Below are 17,236 nucleotides of genomic sequence, written 5' to 3'. Positions count from 1 at the left end.
CTTGTTTTCTTGCTATACTCATAGTTACACTGCTTATACCAACATTCTCCGATGACTTGACATATTTTCTTTTAACTTGGAAGAATACAAAAAAAATCCACAAATTTCACAAATTCGCATATTGGCATTCACAAACAATACAATGGATATAGAGAAAGCAAAATAAGTATACTATAATAATAAGGAGAACGGCAACATACCCGAGCGCAGTAGCACTTTCCTTTTGGCTATTTTGTAAGACAGCAAACAACTCCTCTAGAGGTGCCCTAAAATCATCTAATCCTTTATTGAAGACATACACCAAAGTCTATTTGGATCATGAATCATATCCCAAATATGTTTTCCTAGAAGGGAAATGTTTGCCACTCTAGCCGTCCGAACCTCTAAACCACCATTAGCTCCCGATATAGTTATTGTTTCCAATGACACCCAATTAGATGTGGGCTTCCCCCAGATGAAACCACGAACAATTTGGTCAATTTGATCTCATATACCTTATGGCATCAAGCAATTCTGTATTACATATGTAGGAATGGTCGAGATAACTCATTTGGCTAAAGTTGCTCACCCCGCACGGTTCAAGAGCTTCTGCTTTCAAACCGCCTATTTCCCTTGAATTTTCTCAATGATGAAGCTGAAATATGACTTCTTTGCTCTACCAATAAGAATGGGAAAACAAAGCTACCTATCTATCTTGTATGTATGGGTGAAACCAAGGATGGAATCCAATCTCTCAACTTTAGCCCTTGGAACATTCTTAGATGGAAGGAACTTGGATTTCTGAATATTAATTTTAAACCCAGCTGCCAATTAGAAAGCGTCTAAAGTTTGTTTGATTAACATAGCTTGAGAGGAGGTTTCCTTGATGAAAAGCAGACATTCATTAGAGAAACACAAATGAGAGACTTTAGGTCTTGATATTGATATAGAGACTGGTTCCCAAACCTGAGCATCCACTTTCTCTTGGATAAGAGCCAATTTCTCCATGTACAAAACAAACAAGTAAGGGGACATAGGTTCCTTTGTTGTAAGCCCTGCAAGGGATGGAATTGATCCATAACTTCATTATTCCACTTTAGTGATAAGGCGACCTCAGTAGTACAACTCATGATAAGGTCAATAATTTTCTATGGAAAACCAAAATCAGTAAGAGTTAATTTCAGAAAGTCCCAATCAAAATTGATCTTATGCATAAGATACCCAATTTTTCCTTTTTTATTGTGCATGTGATGAGCAATCTCTTGAGCAATAATGGCATTATTTGAAGACCCCCATTGAGGGATAAAATTTCTTTGCAGCAGACCAATGAGATTATCTAAGTGAGGTCTAATACAATAGACCAAAACTTTAGAAATGATTTTAAGGGTCACATTGCACAAACTAATAGGCCTAAAATCTTTTAAAGAAATAGAAGAATTCGCCTTAGGAATAGGCACACTAAGAGTTTCAGTCAACTTGGATTAATGGAACCTGAAGTGAAAGCATGAGACACTAGATCCCAAAGATGAGAAGAAATACTATCCCAATAAGTAGGATAGAAGATGGGTTGGACACCATTTGGACATGGTGTTTTATAGCGATTCATAGAGAAAAGAGCTCGTCTAACCTCCACTTTTATAACCGTCAGAAGCAACTCATCATGCAAGTCCCCATTAATTTGAGGAATATTAGACAAAGAGAGGGAGTAAGGAAGGCATTGATCATTATTTTGAAAAAACTTTTTGAAAAAAGCCACAACTTCTGTTTTCAAAATTTCTTCATCCATACACTAGATGCCACCAATATCAAGGCAGATAATTTTATTTCTCCTTCGGCGAGAAATGCTTTTAGTATGGAAAATTTGTGTTTTTATTCCTATACCTAACCCACTGCTCCCTGAATTTTTGGAACCATAACATCTCCTCTTAGGCTAGAACTTGGTTGTATCGAAGCAGAAAGTCTTTCGTCAAATTCTCTAATTGTTTATCATAAGCCAAATCCAACTCCCTAAGAATGCCTCTCAAGCGTCCCTCCAATTTCCTTTTTCTTTTAAAAATATTACCAAACACTTTTTCGTTAAAATCCTGAGCATTGGATTTAATCTAATCAAGTTTATGCTATATATTACCTGAAGTGATTCCAACTAGCTTCCACCAATGCATTATAATCCGGGTGGGAGACCCATGCCGCATGAAAATTAAATTTATTCTTCTTACTTTTTGCCTTCAAACAACTCGAAATGAGGGGATGATCAGAGGTTTGAGTAGGAAGCATCTCAACAAGATCATGAGAAAAAGAGGCACACCAATCCGGACCCCTTTTCAACTAAATATCCAACATATTACAGTTATCCATCATATCAGTAAAAATGAGAGCTATAAAATAGAAAAGACTCCCCTGGTGACCTCTTGAGCAGTAAGAATCTCATTAAAATCACCTAACATCAACCACAGACCAGTACATAAAATTCTAATGTCTATAAGATGATCCTAGAGCAGCTTCCTAGCAATAGGGTTCAAAGAAGCCTATTTAGCAAAACAAAACCAACTGACATTCCTTCTCTGAAGACGAAAAGTAACGGATTGAGTGAATTGATCTACCAACACAAATTGAATATTTTGAATACAAGATAAGACCCATATTCCCCTAGAATGGCCCTGAGCTTCTTGAACAAACACTGGTTTATAGCCAAAAGGCATCCACTATTTATCCACTCAACTAAAAGGCGCATGAGTTTCATAGAGAAGAAAAATAAAAGGGTGATGTAATTTAACTAAGTCACGAATGTGACACTGATACGAACCTTCAACCAACATAGGAAACAACAGAGGAAGCAGGAAGCAATATAGTTAAACATGGGGTGCAAGAAGAAAAGAAGCCCAAAAGAAAAATCACAAAACCAACTTACCTCAACGACTACGTGTGAGGAAGGTGTGGTGAGGCCAACTTCTAGAATATCCTTGGCTTGATCGTGGTCTGCTAGCAGGGGACAGGAGTATCAAATCCGCTATTGCAATGTTTTGCTAAGAATCCTTCTGTCTTTAGGAAGTATTATATATAGCAATGTAAATAACAAGCAAGGATCAGAAATGAAATAACAATTTACCTTCCTATTAAGTTGTCTTCTTCCCTTTCCTTTATCTTTTGTGCTGGAGGTCCCTGGTTCCTCGAAAACCAGCTTCTGAGTTCACAACAATTGGTGCTCTCGTTGATTGCCATCCATAGCTTACTCACCCAATCCTCCCCACCTCGCTGATGTCCTTGCCCGTTTAGGAGACACCATGCACAACATGTCTCTGAAACTGGACGGCATCCTCACCCGCCTTACCCCTGTTTCTCCTTCCACAACCAACCCCATACCCATTCCTTCCAACTCCATTACTGTACCTGCAACAACACATAAAATGAAACTCAATATTCCAAGGTTTGATGGCACAAAAACACTTGGTTGGATCTTTAAGATCAACCAGTACTTTGAATATCATAACACACCGGAAAAGGATCGCCTCACCATAGCCTCCTTTTACATGGAAGGTCGAGCTCTCGCTTGGTTCTAGTACATGACCAGCAACGCTCAATTTACATCATGGCCAGCATTTCTGCAAGCCCTGCAAACGAGGTTTGCGCCATCTTAGTATGATGATCCAACAGGCACATTGTTCAAACTAACACAGAAGGGATCAGTAGTAGAATACCTGTCAGAGTTCGAGGACTTGGCAAATAGGATAATCGGCTTGCCACCGCCATTCCTCTTGGCTTAGTTCATCTCAGGCCTGTCCCCGGAGATCCACCATGAGGTACAAGCGCATCAGCCTTTCACCCTGGTTTAGGCCGTCGGCCTGGCTCGCCTCCAAGAGGAGAAGCTCTCAGACTATCGTCCACCCTCTCGCCCACGTCCTCCACCACTTCCCCTTCCGCCAGGACATCCCCCCGCGTTATCACCACTTTTGCCGTTACCTCCCCTTAGCCAGCCACCACCAGTGCACCGCCTGACACCTGAAGAGCTAACCTCACGCCGGGAGTGAGGCTTGTGTTTCACGTGCGATGAGAAGTACCACAGAGGGCATCGCTGTGCCACTAGGGTTCTTCTCCTAATCGTGGAGGAAGACAAACCCTCGTGGGTTAATATAGAACCAGGCGACCCGAACCCGGCTCTTGACTCGCCCGATAGCCCATCACAATATCAAGCCCAAATCAGTCGGAACTCCCTTTCTGGCCATTTGGCCCCAGAAGCATTGCGATTGACGGGCCTCATCTCCGGCCACCACGTCACTGTCCTCGTTGACAGCAGACGTACTCTCAACTTCGTTCAGCCCCAGGTTTCGACGTAGTTGGGCTTACCTTGCCAGCAGACAGAGTCACCCCTGTGGGTCATGGTTGTCAACGGCCAATACTTGGAGTGCACCAGCCTTTGTGAAGATGTTTCAGTCAAGATTCAGGACACTTCTTTTAACCTCCATTTATACATACTCCCAATTTCAGGCGCTAACATTGTTTTCGGTGTGCAGTGGCTTAAAATGCTGGGTCCCGTGCTTACCAATTATAACACCTTGGCCATGCAATTCTTTTATCAGGACCGCCTCGTGGTGCTACAAGGTGAACATGAAACACAGTTAGGCTGTCTTACCCACAATCAACTTCGCCGGATTTGCCGTCATCAGTCAGACACATCGTACTTCCACATAACGATGTTGACTGACCCTATGCTAAGCCCCACCAATTTTGATCCACTACTGGAGATTCAACACCTTCTCCGTAACTTCGAGCTCCTCTTCCATCAGCCTCAAACCTAGCCTCCGGCGAGAACGACGAACCACCATATTCATCTTTTTCCCCACTCATTGCCGGTGAACGTCTGCCCATATCGCTACCCCCACTATCAGAAGCAAGAGATAGAAGCTCAGGTGGACTCCATGCTGCAAAAAGGGCTCATCCAACCCAGCACGAGCCCATTCTCGTCGCCGGTGTTGCTCGTTCGTAAATTCGATGGCACATGGCAGTTCTGCGTGGATTACTGCGCTCTGAACACGGTCACTGTCAAGGATCGATTCCCCATACCCACCATAGATGAATTACTTGATGAATTAGGAGGCGCCCAATGCTTTTCAAAGCTTGATTTGTTGCAGGGGTACCATCAAATAAGAATGCAGCAAGATGACATACATAAGACCGCATTCAGGACACGCCACGGCCATTACGAGTTTAAAGTAATGTCGTTTGGACTATGCAATGCGCCCTCTTCGTTCCAAGCCACCATGAACATGCTCTTCAGACCATATCTCTGGCAGTTCATTATCATCTTCTTCGATGATATTTTGATCTATAGCCCCTCCTTTGAGGCTCACTTACACCATTTACAAACAGCTTTTTAGGTGTTGTTGGACAATAAATTTGCTTTAAAATTAACCAAATGTTCCTTTGCGCAGCCACAGGTGGAATACCTTGGCCACATGGTTTTCGGACAGGGGGTGGAACAGGTCGCTTCGAAGATTGCCGCCATTCAACAATGGCCTCCTCCATGCTCCACCAAGGCAGTTAGAAGTTTCCTCGGGCTCGCCGGATTTTACAGGAAATTCATTCAAGGGTATGCGACAATTGCGGCACCATTGGTAGCAGTTACCACCCTTGAATCCTTCCAGTGGTCTCCTCAAGCTCAGGCCGCCTTTGACAACCTCAAACAAGCTCTGTCAACTGCCCTTGTCTTAGCTTTGCCAGACTTCACTAGGCCCTTCACCGTTGAGACCGACGCTTCGGGAGTAGGGATGGGTGCAGTCTTATCCCAGAAAGGACACCTCATCGCCTTCTTCAACAAGCTGTTTACCTCCAAGCTCTTGGGTGCCTCAGCCTATGTTCGTGAATTATGTGCCATCACCATCGTCGTGAAGAAGTGGAGGCAGTACCTGCTTGGCCATCACTTTATCATCATCACGGACCATAGAAGCCTTAAAAAGTTGTTAACTCAGGTAATCCAGACACCTAAAAGCAACATATGTATTTGGCCAGATTATTAGGTTATGACTATGAAATTCAATACCGCTCCGGTAGTCACAACCAAGCAGCTGATGCCCTGTCCCGCCTACCAGAATCTGAGTCATCCCTGTCCATGATCCTCTCAATGCCATCCTTGACCTTCCTGGAGGAACTTCGTCAGCAGTTGGAAGACAACCAGGAGTATCGCATTCTGCGTCAATCCCTTCGAGACAATCCCCAGCAACATCCCCAGTTCACCCTTTCTCAGGATTTGGTGCTTCACTCTGGTCGAATTTGGTTACCAAGGGATATCCCAATTGCTCCTATATTGCTTGTTGAATACCATACCACTCCGATAGGGGGCCACGCCGAAGTCACTAAGACCCTGCCACACATATCGGAAAACTTCCATTGGGCAGGGTTGCGCGAAGATGTTAAAAGGTTTGTGGCAAATTGTATCGATTGTTATAGTATGTAGCATTGTTTATCATGGTTTGTATTGGGACAATACTCTTATTTCGAGGTCGCTTATTCTTCATATCAAACTTGGGGCGTTGTGGATTGGACACGTGCTTAATAGGTGGCCCAACATCCATGGACTTTCCACCAATAAAGAAGCCTTTGGATTGCCCATCATCTATCTCCTATCAATGGTCTAATTTGAATTATTGGCATTTATTTTCAAATCATTTCATTCTTGGTTAGATGATTGATAGGCATAGTGCCACGATAGATGGGTGTGCAGGAAGTAGGAACCAACATAAGAAGGCCCAATAGGAATATCAAAATACCCAGGCACTTGGACGATTTTATCCGCTAACAAAATCTGTTTGGATTTAGTGCTGAGGCTCGAGGCTAGGAAAAACAACTTTTCTGTTATTGCATTTACGATTTCTGTTATTACTTTGCTTTCTTTTATTGTATTTGTTATGTTATCCTTTAGCCTTTTAGTCATTTAGCTCTTGTAATCAGCTATATATATCCTTGATTGTACCAAGGAAGAAACAAGAAAGAAAATAGCTATCTCTCCTTCTCTTACTTTGTTCTTGGAGGTTCTCCCGGGTCCTCAAACTCTTGGGTCTGTTCTTGGGCTCCTAACAATGATCCATTACGATTTTTGCGCCTAACCACCATCCACTCATCCTGAGGTTGGGTTCCACCTTCGGACGAAACATTCATGTTCCCTGTAGGCACAGGTAGGGTTCCTTTGGCCAACAATAAAATAGTTTACTATTTTGCATAGTTATTCTTTTAACATTCTAACTATTTTATCCCTTCAATATTGTTAGTTAGCAAGTTTAATAGCTGGACATTAAGATAATTTTCATATGTGCAAAAGCCATGGGTTTCCTGAACCACAATGTCATTCCTACCGTGCCTTTGAAAACACAAACAAGCAACAATGAAGTTCACAAACTCATACAAGCATTTGTTGCAAGTTTTGTTCATTTTCAGCAAGCTTAAATAAGCTCTAAGACAATTGATTCTACACATATATTACAATTTGCTTGTGTTTGAAATTATGTATTAAGCATAGACAACACACTTGACCTGTGCAATATTCCACAGGAAAAGACTAGTGAAGTTCATAATGTCACTTCATAACATATTTAGATGAAACACATTAGAAAAAGGTCAGTTTCTTATCCTTGCAGCCGCAGCCAGAGGAAACCTTGAGCTTCATGTGTCCACACTCATCAATAAAAATTAGATATGCATGATGCAGTTACTTATCAACCAAAGTAATATACATCATCCTCAAACTTACGGACAATAAACCCTAAGCTAAGATAGAAAAGAGAGCATATTGATTTACCTCTTGAACTTTGAAACAACCATTTTTGTCAACCAATTAAAAGGTAAATGAGAGCTTGGCATTTCTTCTCCTTTCAGCTGAAGCCACTTCTTTGACATGCGCAAAACAGACACAAAGTGAGTCGGTGAGTAAAAAAGGAAAAGAAATTGAAGTAAAAAAAAAATTACGAAATAGCTGGCATGAGCACGACAATAAGTGCGCGGCGGCGTGTGGAATGGTGGTGTGGGCTCAACGACAGCGACGTGACGATACGGGTGAGAGAACGACATGATGATGTGCGACAATAGTGAGCATGCGACGACAACGTGGGCGTGAGCGTGTGAAGACAATGAGGGCAAACGTGAGTGATTGAGAGTCTGGCTAGGGTTGGGTTTTTTATTTTGTGTAAAATTTTAATTTCCAATGGATACATATTTCATGGGTAAAATCCAATAGTAATTTTTAAATGTCTGACAGAACAAAATCCCTGGGTAAACGTTCGTCAGTAATTTATACTTTCCCACAGAAAAATTATATGTTGGTAATTCAAACATTTTCGGGCGAAATATAATCCCTCAGTAAATTTCGTTGGTAATTCAAACATTTCTAACGAAATACATTCCTGGAAATATTCTATCGATAATAACGATTTTTCTTGTAGTGTTAATAGCTTTAGTGTTTTTTGAAACCCTACTTGAAGTAACATTTTTAAAATACTAGAACAATCAATTTTACCAAATACTTATAATTCAATAAGCTAGGAAAAGTTAACTTATTAAATTATAGGTGTTTGATTATTAAATTATAAGTGTTTGATAAAACTAGCTCTTGAATTAACTGAAAAGTATAAAATGACAAAAAAAAATCATGATTTATTTTAAAAATGTTTATTAGAAATTTTGATATATAAATATATTAAGGATAAAAAAAAAAATATATAAAAAACTAGAAACTAACGTTTAAAAAATGATACTTTAAATAGCGTTTCAAAAAATGTTAAAAATTATCAATAAGCTACAAAAAATTTATTTACCGAACAAACAAACAAATTTTTTATGCAATAAAAAAATAAAGACTAACTTAAATGTCTTATCAAACATAACATTATATTGAATTTTAATGATTTTTTTAAAGAAATTATGAATAATTAAAAATAACTTTGTATTACTTAAACACATAATTTAGACCCTTTTAATGTCACGGATTTTCAATTTGGTCTCTATGTATAAAATCTTACTAAATTGGTTTTTATACATGCAAATATTATCAGTTTTGTTCCTATCATTATACTTCAAGTGTTATCTTCTCAACACATTCTTAATTTGCTGCCTTTAAGTGTGTAGCACATTGTTAACGGACGGAAATCCTCCAAAATCCAATCTTCTTCCCTATCTATCCATAAATAATCTTATGCCAGGTGAATTAAAATTATACATGTCAGCATTAATTGTTACATATATTTTAACTTTCTTACCTTGGTCGCCAGAGAGATCCTTCCTCTTCTTGTTCCCTTATTCTTTCGATAACCCTCTCGCTGTTACTGCCTCTCCAACCCACTTTCTCATGGATCAATTTTCGCATCTCCACTACCCACCAATTTTTGAATCTCGACTAGCTCGCCAAATCCATATCGGTGCATCAAGTTCGATCTGTGTGTTCTCATTCCTCATCAACACCTCCTTCCTTTACAGACATACCTACTGAGACCTCCTGGTCATTAAACTGTACGTTTCCCATATTTGGAGGATGGTAATTTTGATGTTGTTGAACATCGTCGACCATGAAATTGTTGCTTCTTATGGAAAACGTGTTTGCGGCTTCTCGTGTTTGAGGTTGACAAACCAGTGTTGTTGCTTTGCTTGTAATTCTCTTTCCCCGTATGCTACGATGTGGGGAATTCTCCCATGAGTGTGAAGTAAATCAATTAAAACAAACAAGAATAGAGAGGGGGAGTAAGTGGAGAACAAGGAATTTGTGTTGCAGGCAAATTGAGAGGTGGGCCAAGAAGAAGGGGATGGGGTACTCACTAGCATGTTGTGAAATCTGGTCTAGTCATTGATCCAATGGAGATAATGGATTAATGGTCCAACCGGTGAATTATTAATTGATCTAGTTTGATTCGGTATATATTAAAACTTTAAAATTATATGTGTATTTATTATATATAAGTATATAACTAGTATTATTTGAGTCATAAAAGTTTATCCATATTTCAAAATTCAAAATAATAATTAATAATAATAAGACATTAAAACGACTTAGAGATTGTCCATTTTTTGTAAGATCGGCAGGATTGGATTGATCGGTCCAACTAGGATCCGGTACCTAACTGGCTGAGTCAATTGCATAATCAATTTAATAGTAGAATTGGTCCGGTTAGGTCATCAAATTCTGATTGGACCGATCCAATCTGCCGGATCAAACTGGGTTCCACAACTATGCTCACTAGTAAGTGAAATGGCTCATGTTTTGAGAAATTCAGAAAGTGAAGAGGAGTCGGAAGCATAATGACACTTGTTTTTGTGTTCTAAGGGCATTCAAATTTAAAATTGCCAACATGTAAAATTTTATTTGATGTAGTGCAATATGATTTGAGGGACAGGAAAGGAGACAAGATTTTGGGACATGTAATTTCAACCCATGACATATAGTCCTGTACGTGTCATGCATTTTTTTTTATTTGATCTCTATATCTAAAAACTTATTAAATTAGTCAAACATTATTAGTTTGGTCTTTATCAGTATACAATGATCATTAATTTCATTACACATTCTTAATTTGATTCTTATATTTATAGTGCATTCTTAACTTGGCTCTTACCTATATGAATCAAATTAAAATTGTATTACACGTATAATAACCATATTAAGAATATCTAAGGAAGTTAACGACAATAAAAACAAAACTAATAAAGTTTAGAACTAATTAAATTACACATATAATAATTGATTTAATAAGTTTAACATATAAAAACTAAATTGAGAATTCACGACAAGTACATGAACTAAATAAATTATATGTTTAACTTAGATTATTTATTATAAATTCAAAATATAATTTATATGTTCAAAACTATTTATTTATTAAGAATTTTAATTACAATATAATTATATATTTAAAATAATGTCAGAATAAAAAATATTAAAAATAATTTATTTATTTATTTATTATAAATTTTAGTTATATAAAATTAAACATTTATTATGTACAATAGAAATTATGAAATTCTAGTTTTGTTATATATTTTTTTGGTGAATATTCTAGTTTTATTAAATATTCTTGAACTTATCAAAATTCGAAGCCGACACACGTTAGGGTGAACATGATTAAGGTAGGTTCCTAGATTTCACACATCAAATTGAGAGTGATCTTTATTAGAAAAATAAGAAAGGAGACCTACAAAATAAAGAACTACGACGCTTAAGTAAATGTATGAATTAGGAAAATAAGAGAGTATGTATAGACGAGTATGCAAGCAGGTGTGCAGTGCATGTGTGTTGGCTAAGGATCGAACGTCTGTGCTCCTATGTCAGGGCAACGTGACATATAGAGTTGACACATGTCTCAGAATGTCACAAAGGATACCACGTATATTTTGTAAACCTTTGACAATACAATTCCGATATTATCTAACTTGTCTCAAACATAAGATAGGATAATATATTCCCAAAAGAAAATACGATAACATATATACTATTTAAAAATGTATTTGGCTCTTTCTACTTTTTCATTTTATTTTATCCTATCATACTAATGTATATGGCTTTAGTTTTTTTTTTCATTTCATCCTATATATCATACTCTTATTTTATATTATGTTAATGGTTTGTGTGAGTGGTACTATATTGATTTCCTTAAATAAAATCTCAGAATCAAGCATTATGAGTAAAACAAAAAATGATCGAAGAATAGATCTTACTCTTATTTTATTTGATTCTATCTTATTTTACCAAATGAGTCTTTAATATTATATTTTTTCCCATCAGACATCATCTACAAAAAAAGTCTTTAATATTATATTCTTATCTATTTTTTTCAATCTACCTTATATATAAAAGGAGCACTAGATTATAAGAATGAAAGCTATACAACATATATACATGGAATTTTTACCGTTAAAAATATGAAGTCTAAAAGGATAATAATAAATCTTAATTGAATAGATGCCAATTTTGAGATTAATTAATATAATTATAAAATTTTCAAATCATGGTAAGCAATTCCGACAAATTAGGCTTGGGTGATTGGCTTTAAGAAAGAGCACAACTAGAATTACAACTAAGCACGATCACAGTCCTTCGGAATTGCGCGTTTTTTTCATCTTTCAAAATCTCTCATAATCCAACGGCTCAGATTCAGTCTTGCCCTCTCCCCCCACGACTTGTTCCATCTATATAAACACTCTACCCTTCCTTTCCTTCTTCCTCGCATTCTTCTTCTCCACAATCACATTATTGCACATTTTCTCAAAAGCTTTGTTTTTTTTTTTTCTTTTTCTCTGATTCAATAATACAACAACAATGTCCACGGAGAAGGAGAGAGAGACCCAAGTTTACTTGGCCAAGCTCTCTGAGCAAGCCGAGAGATATGAAGGTGTTCATCACTTCTTTTCTTTTTTTTATTTTGTTTCCTTCTAATCATAAACATTATTACTCCATTCAATTATGTTAATCTTGATTATTTGTTTTGTAACATTTTACATTAACTAATATGTCATGGCATAAATTAAGTTAAATTAGTTAATTAATGCATGTTCGGGAACACGTTCCCAGACCTCAAAAATGACGTTCATTTCGAAAGATACACTTGAGTTCCTTTCATAAACGGAACATTCACCTCCTAACCAACGGATTCCCAAATATAGCTTTAATTAATTTTGTTTGATTAATTATGAGAAACTTCTGAGAGATTGATTATTAATTTATTATGTTGAAATTGATTCATATAATTGATTTTGTAATTGGTTAATGATGAGAATCTTATGAGAGATTTTTTTTCTTTCGAAAAGCAAAAATGAAATGAGATTGATTATTAATTTATTATAATGTTGTTGCATATACCATAATGCTAATTGATAAGAATGATTATGAGTTGTTACGCGAGGGTGCAATCCCATGTTGGATGCAAACAAATTAATGAATGGACAATGTTATATTAATATGTTGATCTTGATATTTGTGTGATATATATCAGAGATGGTTGAATGCATGAAGACAATTGCAAAACTTGATCTAGAACTGACTGTGGAAGAGAGGAACCTGCTCTCAGTGGGATATAAGAATGTGATTGGTGCAAGAAGAGCCTCTTGGCGCATCATGTCATCAATTGAACAGAAGGAAGAGTCTAAAGGAAATGAGAGCAATGCAAAACTGATAAAAAATTATCGCCAAAAGGTCGAAGAGGAACTGTCCAAGATTTGCAGTGATATTCTCAGCATTATTGATCAGCATCTTGTTCCTTCTTCCACCTCAGGAGAAGCCACCGTTTTCTACTATAAGATGTGAGTCATGTTCAATATTTTTACTTATGTCCTTTGAATATTATTTACTTAATTTCTACCCTTTTTGTCATTGACTTTTTACTTTCTTTGAGTAGATGTTATTCCTTTTTGAAATATAACTTGATAGATATAGATATCACTTCTCTAAAGTGAGGGATTTACTTTAATGAGGAATTATAACAATTGATTGAAATCAAAAATTGAGATTTAAGTTTTATATATATATATATATATATATATATATATATATATATATATAATCAAATCAACATGTCCTTAATTTGAGTGAAACTCAATTCAAATCTTTTAAGTAAACTCTTAGATTTTGAGTATAATTAAGAGAGAAGATCCCAATAAAGATAATAAATATTAATCAATAACATAATATCAAAAAAGTTTCTTATAATCATTAGCTAACCTGTCAATCAATAGTTAAAATTCTCACCCTTTTCTTTAAGGAAGAATTTGTGTCAATATATATTAATGGCATTAATTTTCTTTGGGGTCACCTATGACTGAAATTAACTAAATGAGGGATGGAATTTATCTTTTAGGCTTTTTGTACTGTTTGTTCGCAAACAGCCCAATTCAAGGAGTCCAATGCCATGAATATGTCAGTGGACAGTGGCTTTATGTGTTTATATTCTGTTATCTTATTTGATACACAAATGTGAAAAATATAATGTAACAAGAAAAAAAATCGTGTCATGATATATCTCTTGCTATTTTAGCTTAGCATGCTTTGATTCTGTATTTGATTTCCTTGAGCTTAATCAATTCATTTTGATCCAGGAAAGGTGACTATTATCGATATCTAGCCGAGTTCAAGACCGACCAGGACAGAAAGGAGGCAGCTGAGCAATCACTGAAGGGATATGAGGTTGGTGTATGATATCTCTCATTTCAGCAAAGAACTGCTTCATACATATATAATTTCTTGTGTTTATCTATATTTGGTGTTGTTGTTTGATGTTCAAACTATTGTTATCATTAGGCTGCTTTAGCTACTGCAAGCACAGATCTTCCATCAACACATCCAATCCGTCTTGGACTTGCACTCAACTTCTCAGTCTTCTATTATGAGATACTGAACTCTCCTGAAAGGTATTTTTTTTTTCTTTTGGTCCATTCAAGCATTGCCGCAAAGAACCATAAAAACAACAAACTTTGAGTTATTTTATTCTCTGTTGCCATTTGGGGCCTTTCGTATTGGGTTTGGTGTGAATTAAATCCATTGGACCCAAATGGCCATATACGGCTCTTTCTTCTTGTACCCTACAAGTTTCTCTTAACATCTAATTTACATTTCAAAAAGGTTAACCCAAGATGTAAATTACATTTTGGATTAGCCTTTCCGAAATGCTAAGGAGATGTCGTGAGAAATTTGGGGGAGTGAAGGAAGAAACATCCGCCGCATACTTGGCAAGTTATTTTTTGGGGGTGGGGGAAGAGGGTGTCCATGTCATCAAGTTGATATAACATAATTGGACAATGTTTGGATTAAAGTTTGGAAAGCATTTTTGCAAATTTGAATGCACAATAACAAATTCTAATGTACCAAATGAAGAAAGGAAAAAAATTATTGCTTTAACATTAAAGTACTTTTACTCTCTCTCAACTTTAATCCAAACATGCACTTATTCTTACATCTGGTCCATCCATGTTTATAAATTATCATTATTTTTGTAAAGTCTAAGTTTTCCTCATTTCACTTATTACACTCCCATATGGTTTCCAACACTTCTATGATCATCTGCATTGGTCCAATTGCTTATTTCACTTTTTTTTCTGAAACTTGCAGGGCCTGTCATTTGGCTAAGCAAGCTTTCGATGAGGCAATTGCAGAGTTAGACACCTTGAGTGAAGAGTCATACAAGGACAGCACTTTGATCATGCAGCTGCTGAGAGACAATCTCACTCTCTGGACCTCCGATCTACCTGAGGATGGAGGTATGATCATGATTGAGACTTGGCATAAGATGCACTTGGACTCTGCCTCGTAATATTACCATAAAACATAGCAACTGTCGTCTCTAACAAAATCTGTTATTAGATATATATGTAGGTCTCAATAAATGATATGATTCTTCCACCACTTATTGTTTAATGAGTCCTACTTTTATTCAACATGCTTTTCATAAGTTTTATCTAAAGGTAAATAAAAATGTTAAAAAACGTGTATTATTATTATTATTATTATTATTATTATTATTATTATTATTATTATTTCTCTTACCATAACATGTTCTTTGGCTAAAATGATTATTATGTCTAAGACGGATAGAAAAAGAGTTTGGTATACAGTGTCACCACAACACTTTCCTCCCTCCGAACCTTTGAAAGAAAATCACATTAGAGTAAAGAAAAAGGAATTAGTTGCTTGCCTTTGAATTTCATCTTTTTTTTCTAGAGGTACTAGTTATTATTTGCAAAATCTTGCTTCTTTTTATCTAGTGTGTAAAATAAACGCACTCAGAACTGCTCAATAGTGAGACTTTATTAGAGTAATGATACATACATCAACACTTCTTTATTCTAAACACTTCATTAACACTATGCAGGTGACGAAATCAAAACAGAAGAAGTCAAACCTGCTGAAACTGTTGAGGTTTGTGCATGAAATTGTTTTCACCTGTGTTTTGCATTATTTCTCTGAGTATAGTTGTACCAAGTCGTTGGAATCCAAAGTTAAATAGAATGATGTGAAATCAAGCACATGACTTGTTCTTTTTCCTTAAAATGACAAAAGGGTGTCACCTAGCCTAGAAAAGCTTATGTAGGATGCTAATTCAGCTAGTCAATGTTTTAATCAATGCCTAGTAATTTTAGTTTGGTCAAAAAGCAATCATGATTTACTGATCTTAACGATTAACTCAGTTAAGAGAGGTTTGTGTTGGATGGTCAATTAGTCAATGTCTCAATTAATACCGATTAATTTTCATTTTTGGTCAAACAGCCATCATGATTTACTACTATCTCAACAATTTTGATGCACTAATGGTACATATAATATTTCCATTGACATTTTTTTTTATATTTGTTTACAGCACTGATAGGATACCGCTGCCCCTGGAGCAGTGAAGTTCATTTGGACCAGAAAATGCAAATTATGGTCACTTCATAGTTGCTGTGCTCTCGTTAAACCTAGAAAAGTTCAACCTGCGGCATTTTTTAGTTACCAAATTTATTTTTTTATATACTTCGTATATTTTAAGTAAAGTGGTCAATTGAAGTAACGGATAATTTACATATTTTACTTAAAAGCATCTCTTCTCTTTATTGATTACTTTTGAATTGATTTTGTGCAAAATGTTTGTTTACTATGCACTCCTTGGCTGCAAAAAACGTTCAGCAGGGGATGTTTATACCTCTCGGCTCTAATTTATAATTGAAAAATGATACTTACAACCATTCAACCTATTTGACAGCTACGAAAGGAAGAGAAGAAAAACACAAGTATAATAGGTGATAAAAAGAGAGATAGAGAGAAATGAAAGTGTTGGTGAGAGATGTATAAAATAATGAAGTGTTTATAATTACAAAGGAAGAACTATAGTGCAATAAAAGATGAAAAAAAACTTACAAAGCAGGCTAAAAAAAACATTTGTGAATCAAGAGTGTAGTGGCTAATAATCCCTTATAGTTGAGGGTTGAGAAAAAGTCCAGCATTAGACACATGCACATTTAGGGATATCCAGTTGAAGCAAGGCCTTATAATCCACATGAAGGAAAACTGGACTTAAAGATAATTAATTGCTACTTTGTTGGTTTCTCGCGAATATAAGTTTTACAATCCCACTATAAAATCTTTCTTTGGCACGGGGAAAGGAAACCAAGGATGACAAATATGACAAATTAGAGATCATTAGGTTTATTTTTTACTCCAACTTTCGAGATGCCCAAATAGCGAATACTCCACATTAGGATACATCTTTAACCATGGTGGTGGAGTCAATATCATGATATAAGACATCAAACCACAAGATATGAC

General features: G+C 36.3%; 1 protein-coding gene across 1 annotated transcript; it reads left to right on the top strand.

The window, feature by feature from the left end:
• Window positions 1-12,194: 12,194 nt before the first annotated feature.
• Window positions 12,195-16,543, top strand: LOC114419835 (14-3-3-like protein GF14 iota). Its single transcript, XM_028385632.1, has 7 exons — window positions 12,195-12,338; window positions 12,939-13,245; window positions 14,038-14,125; window positions 14,240-14,349; window positions 15,047-15,195; window positions 15,807-15,853; window positions 16,293-16,543. The coding sequence occupies exons 1-7, from the start codon at window positions 12,266-12,268 to the stop codon at window positions 16,296-16,298; spliced, it is 780 nt and encodes a 259-aa protein (XP_028241433.1). The 5' UTR covers window positions 12,195-12,265; the 3' UTR covers window positions 16,299-16,543.
• Window positions 16,544-17,236: the final 693 nt, after the last annotated feature.

The sequence above is a fragment of the Glycine soja genome, chromosome 7, assembly GCF_004193775.1.
Source record: "Glycine soja cultivar W05 chromosome 7, ASM419377v2, whole genome shotgun sequence".
NCBI classification, from domain to species: Eukaryota; Viridiplantae; Streptophyta; class Magnoliopsida; order Fabales; family Fabaceae; genus Glycine; species Glycine soja.
Note: the sequence above shows the minus strand (reverse complement) of the source record. Positions and strands in the feature narration are given on the sequence as shown.

Coding starts and splice junctions, on each gene's coding strand:
- LOC114419835 (XM_028385632.1), top strand. CDS start 12,266: ATGTCCACGGAGAAGGAGAGAGAGACCCAAGTTTACTTGGCCAAGCTC. Junction 12,339..12,938: donor GCAAGCCGAGAGATATGAAG/GTGTTCATCACT, acceptor GATATATATCAG/AGATGGTTGAATGCATGAAG. Junction 15,196..15,806: donor CGATCTACCTGAGGATGGAG/GTATGATCATGA, acceptor AACACTATGCAG/GTGACGAAATCAAAACAGAA.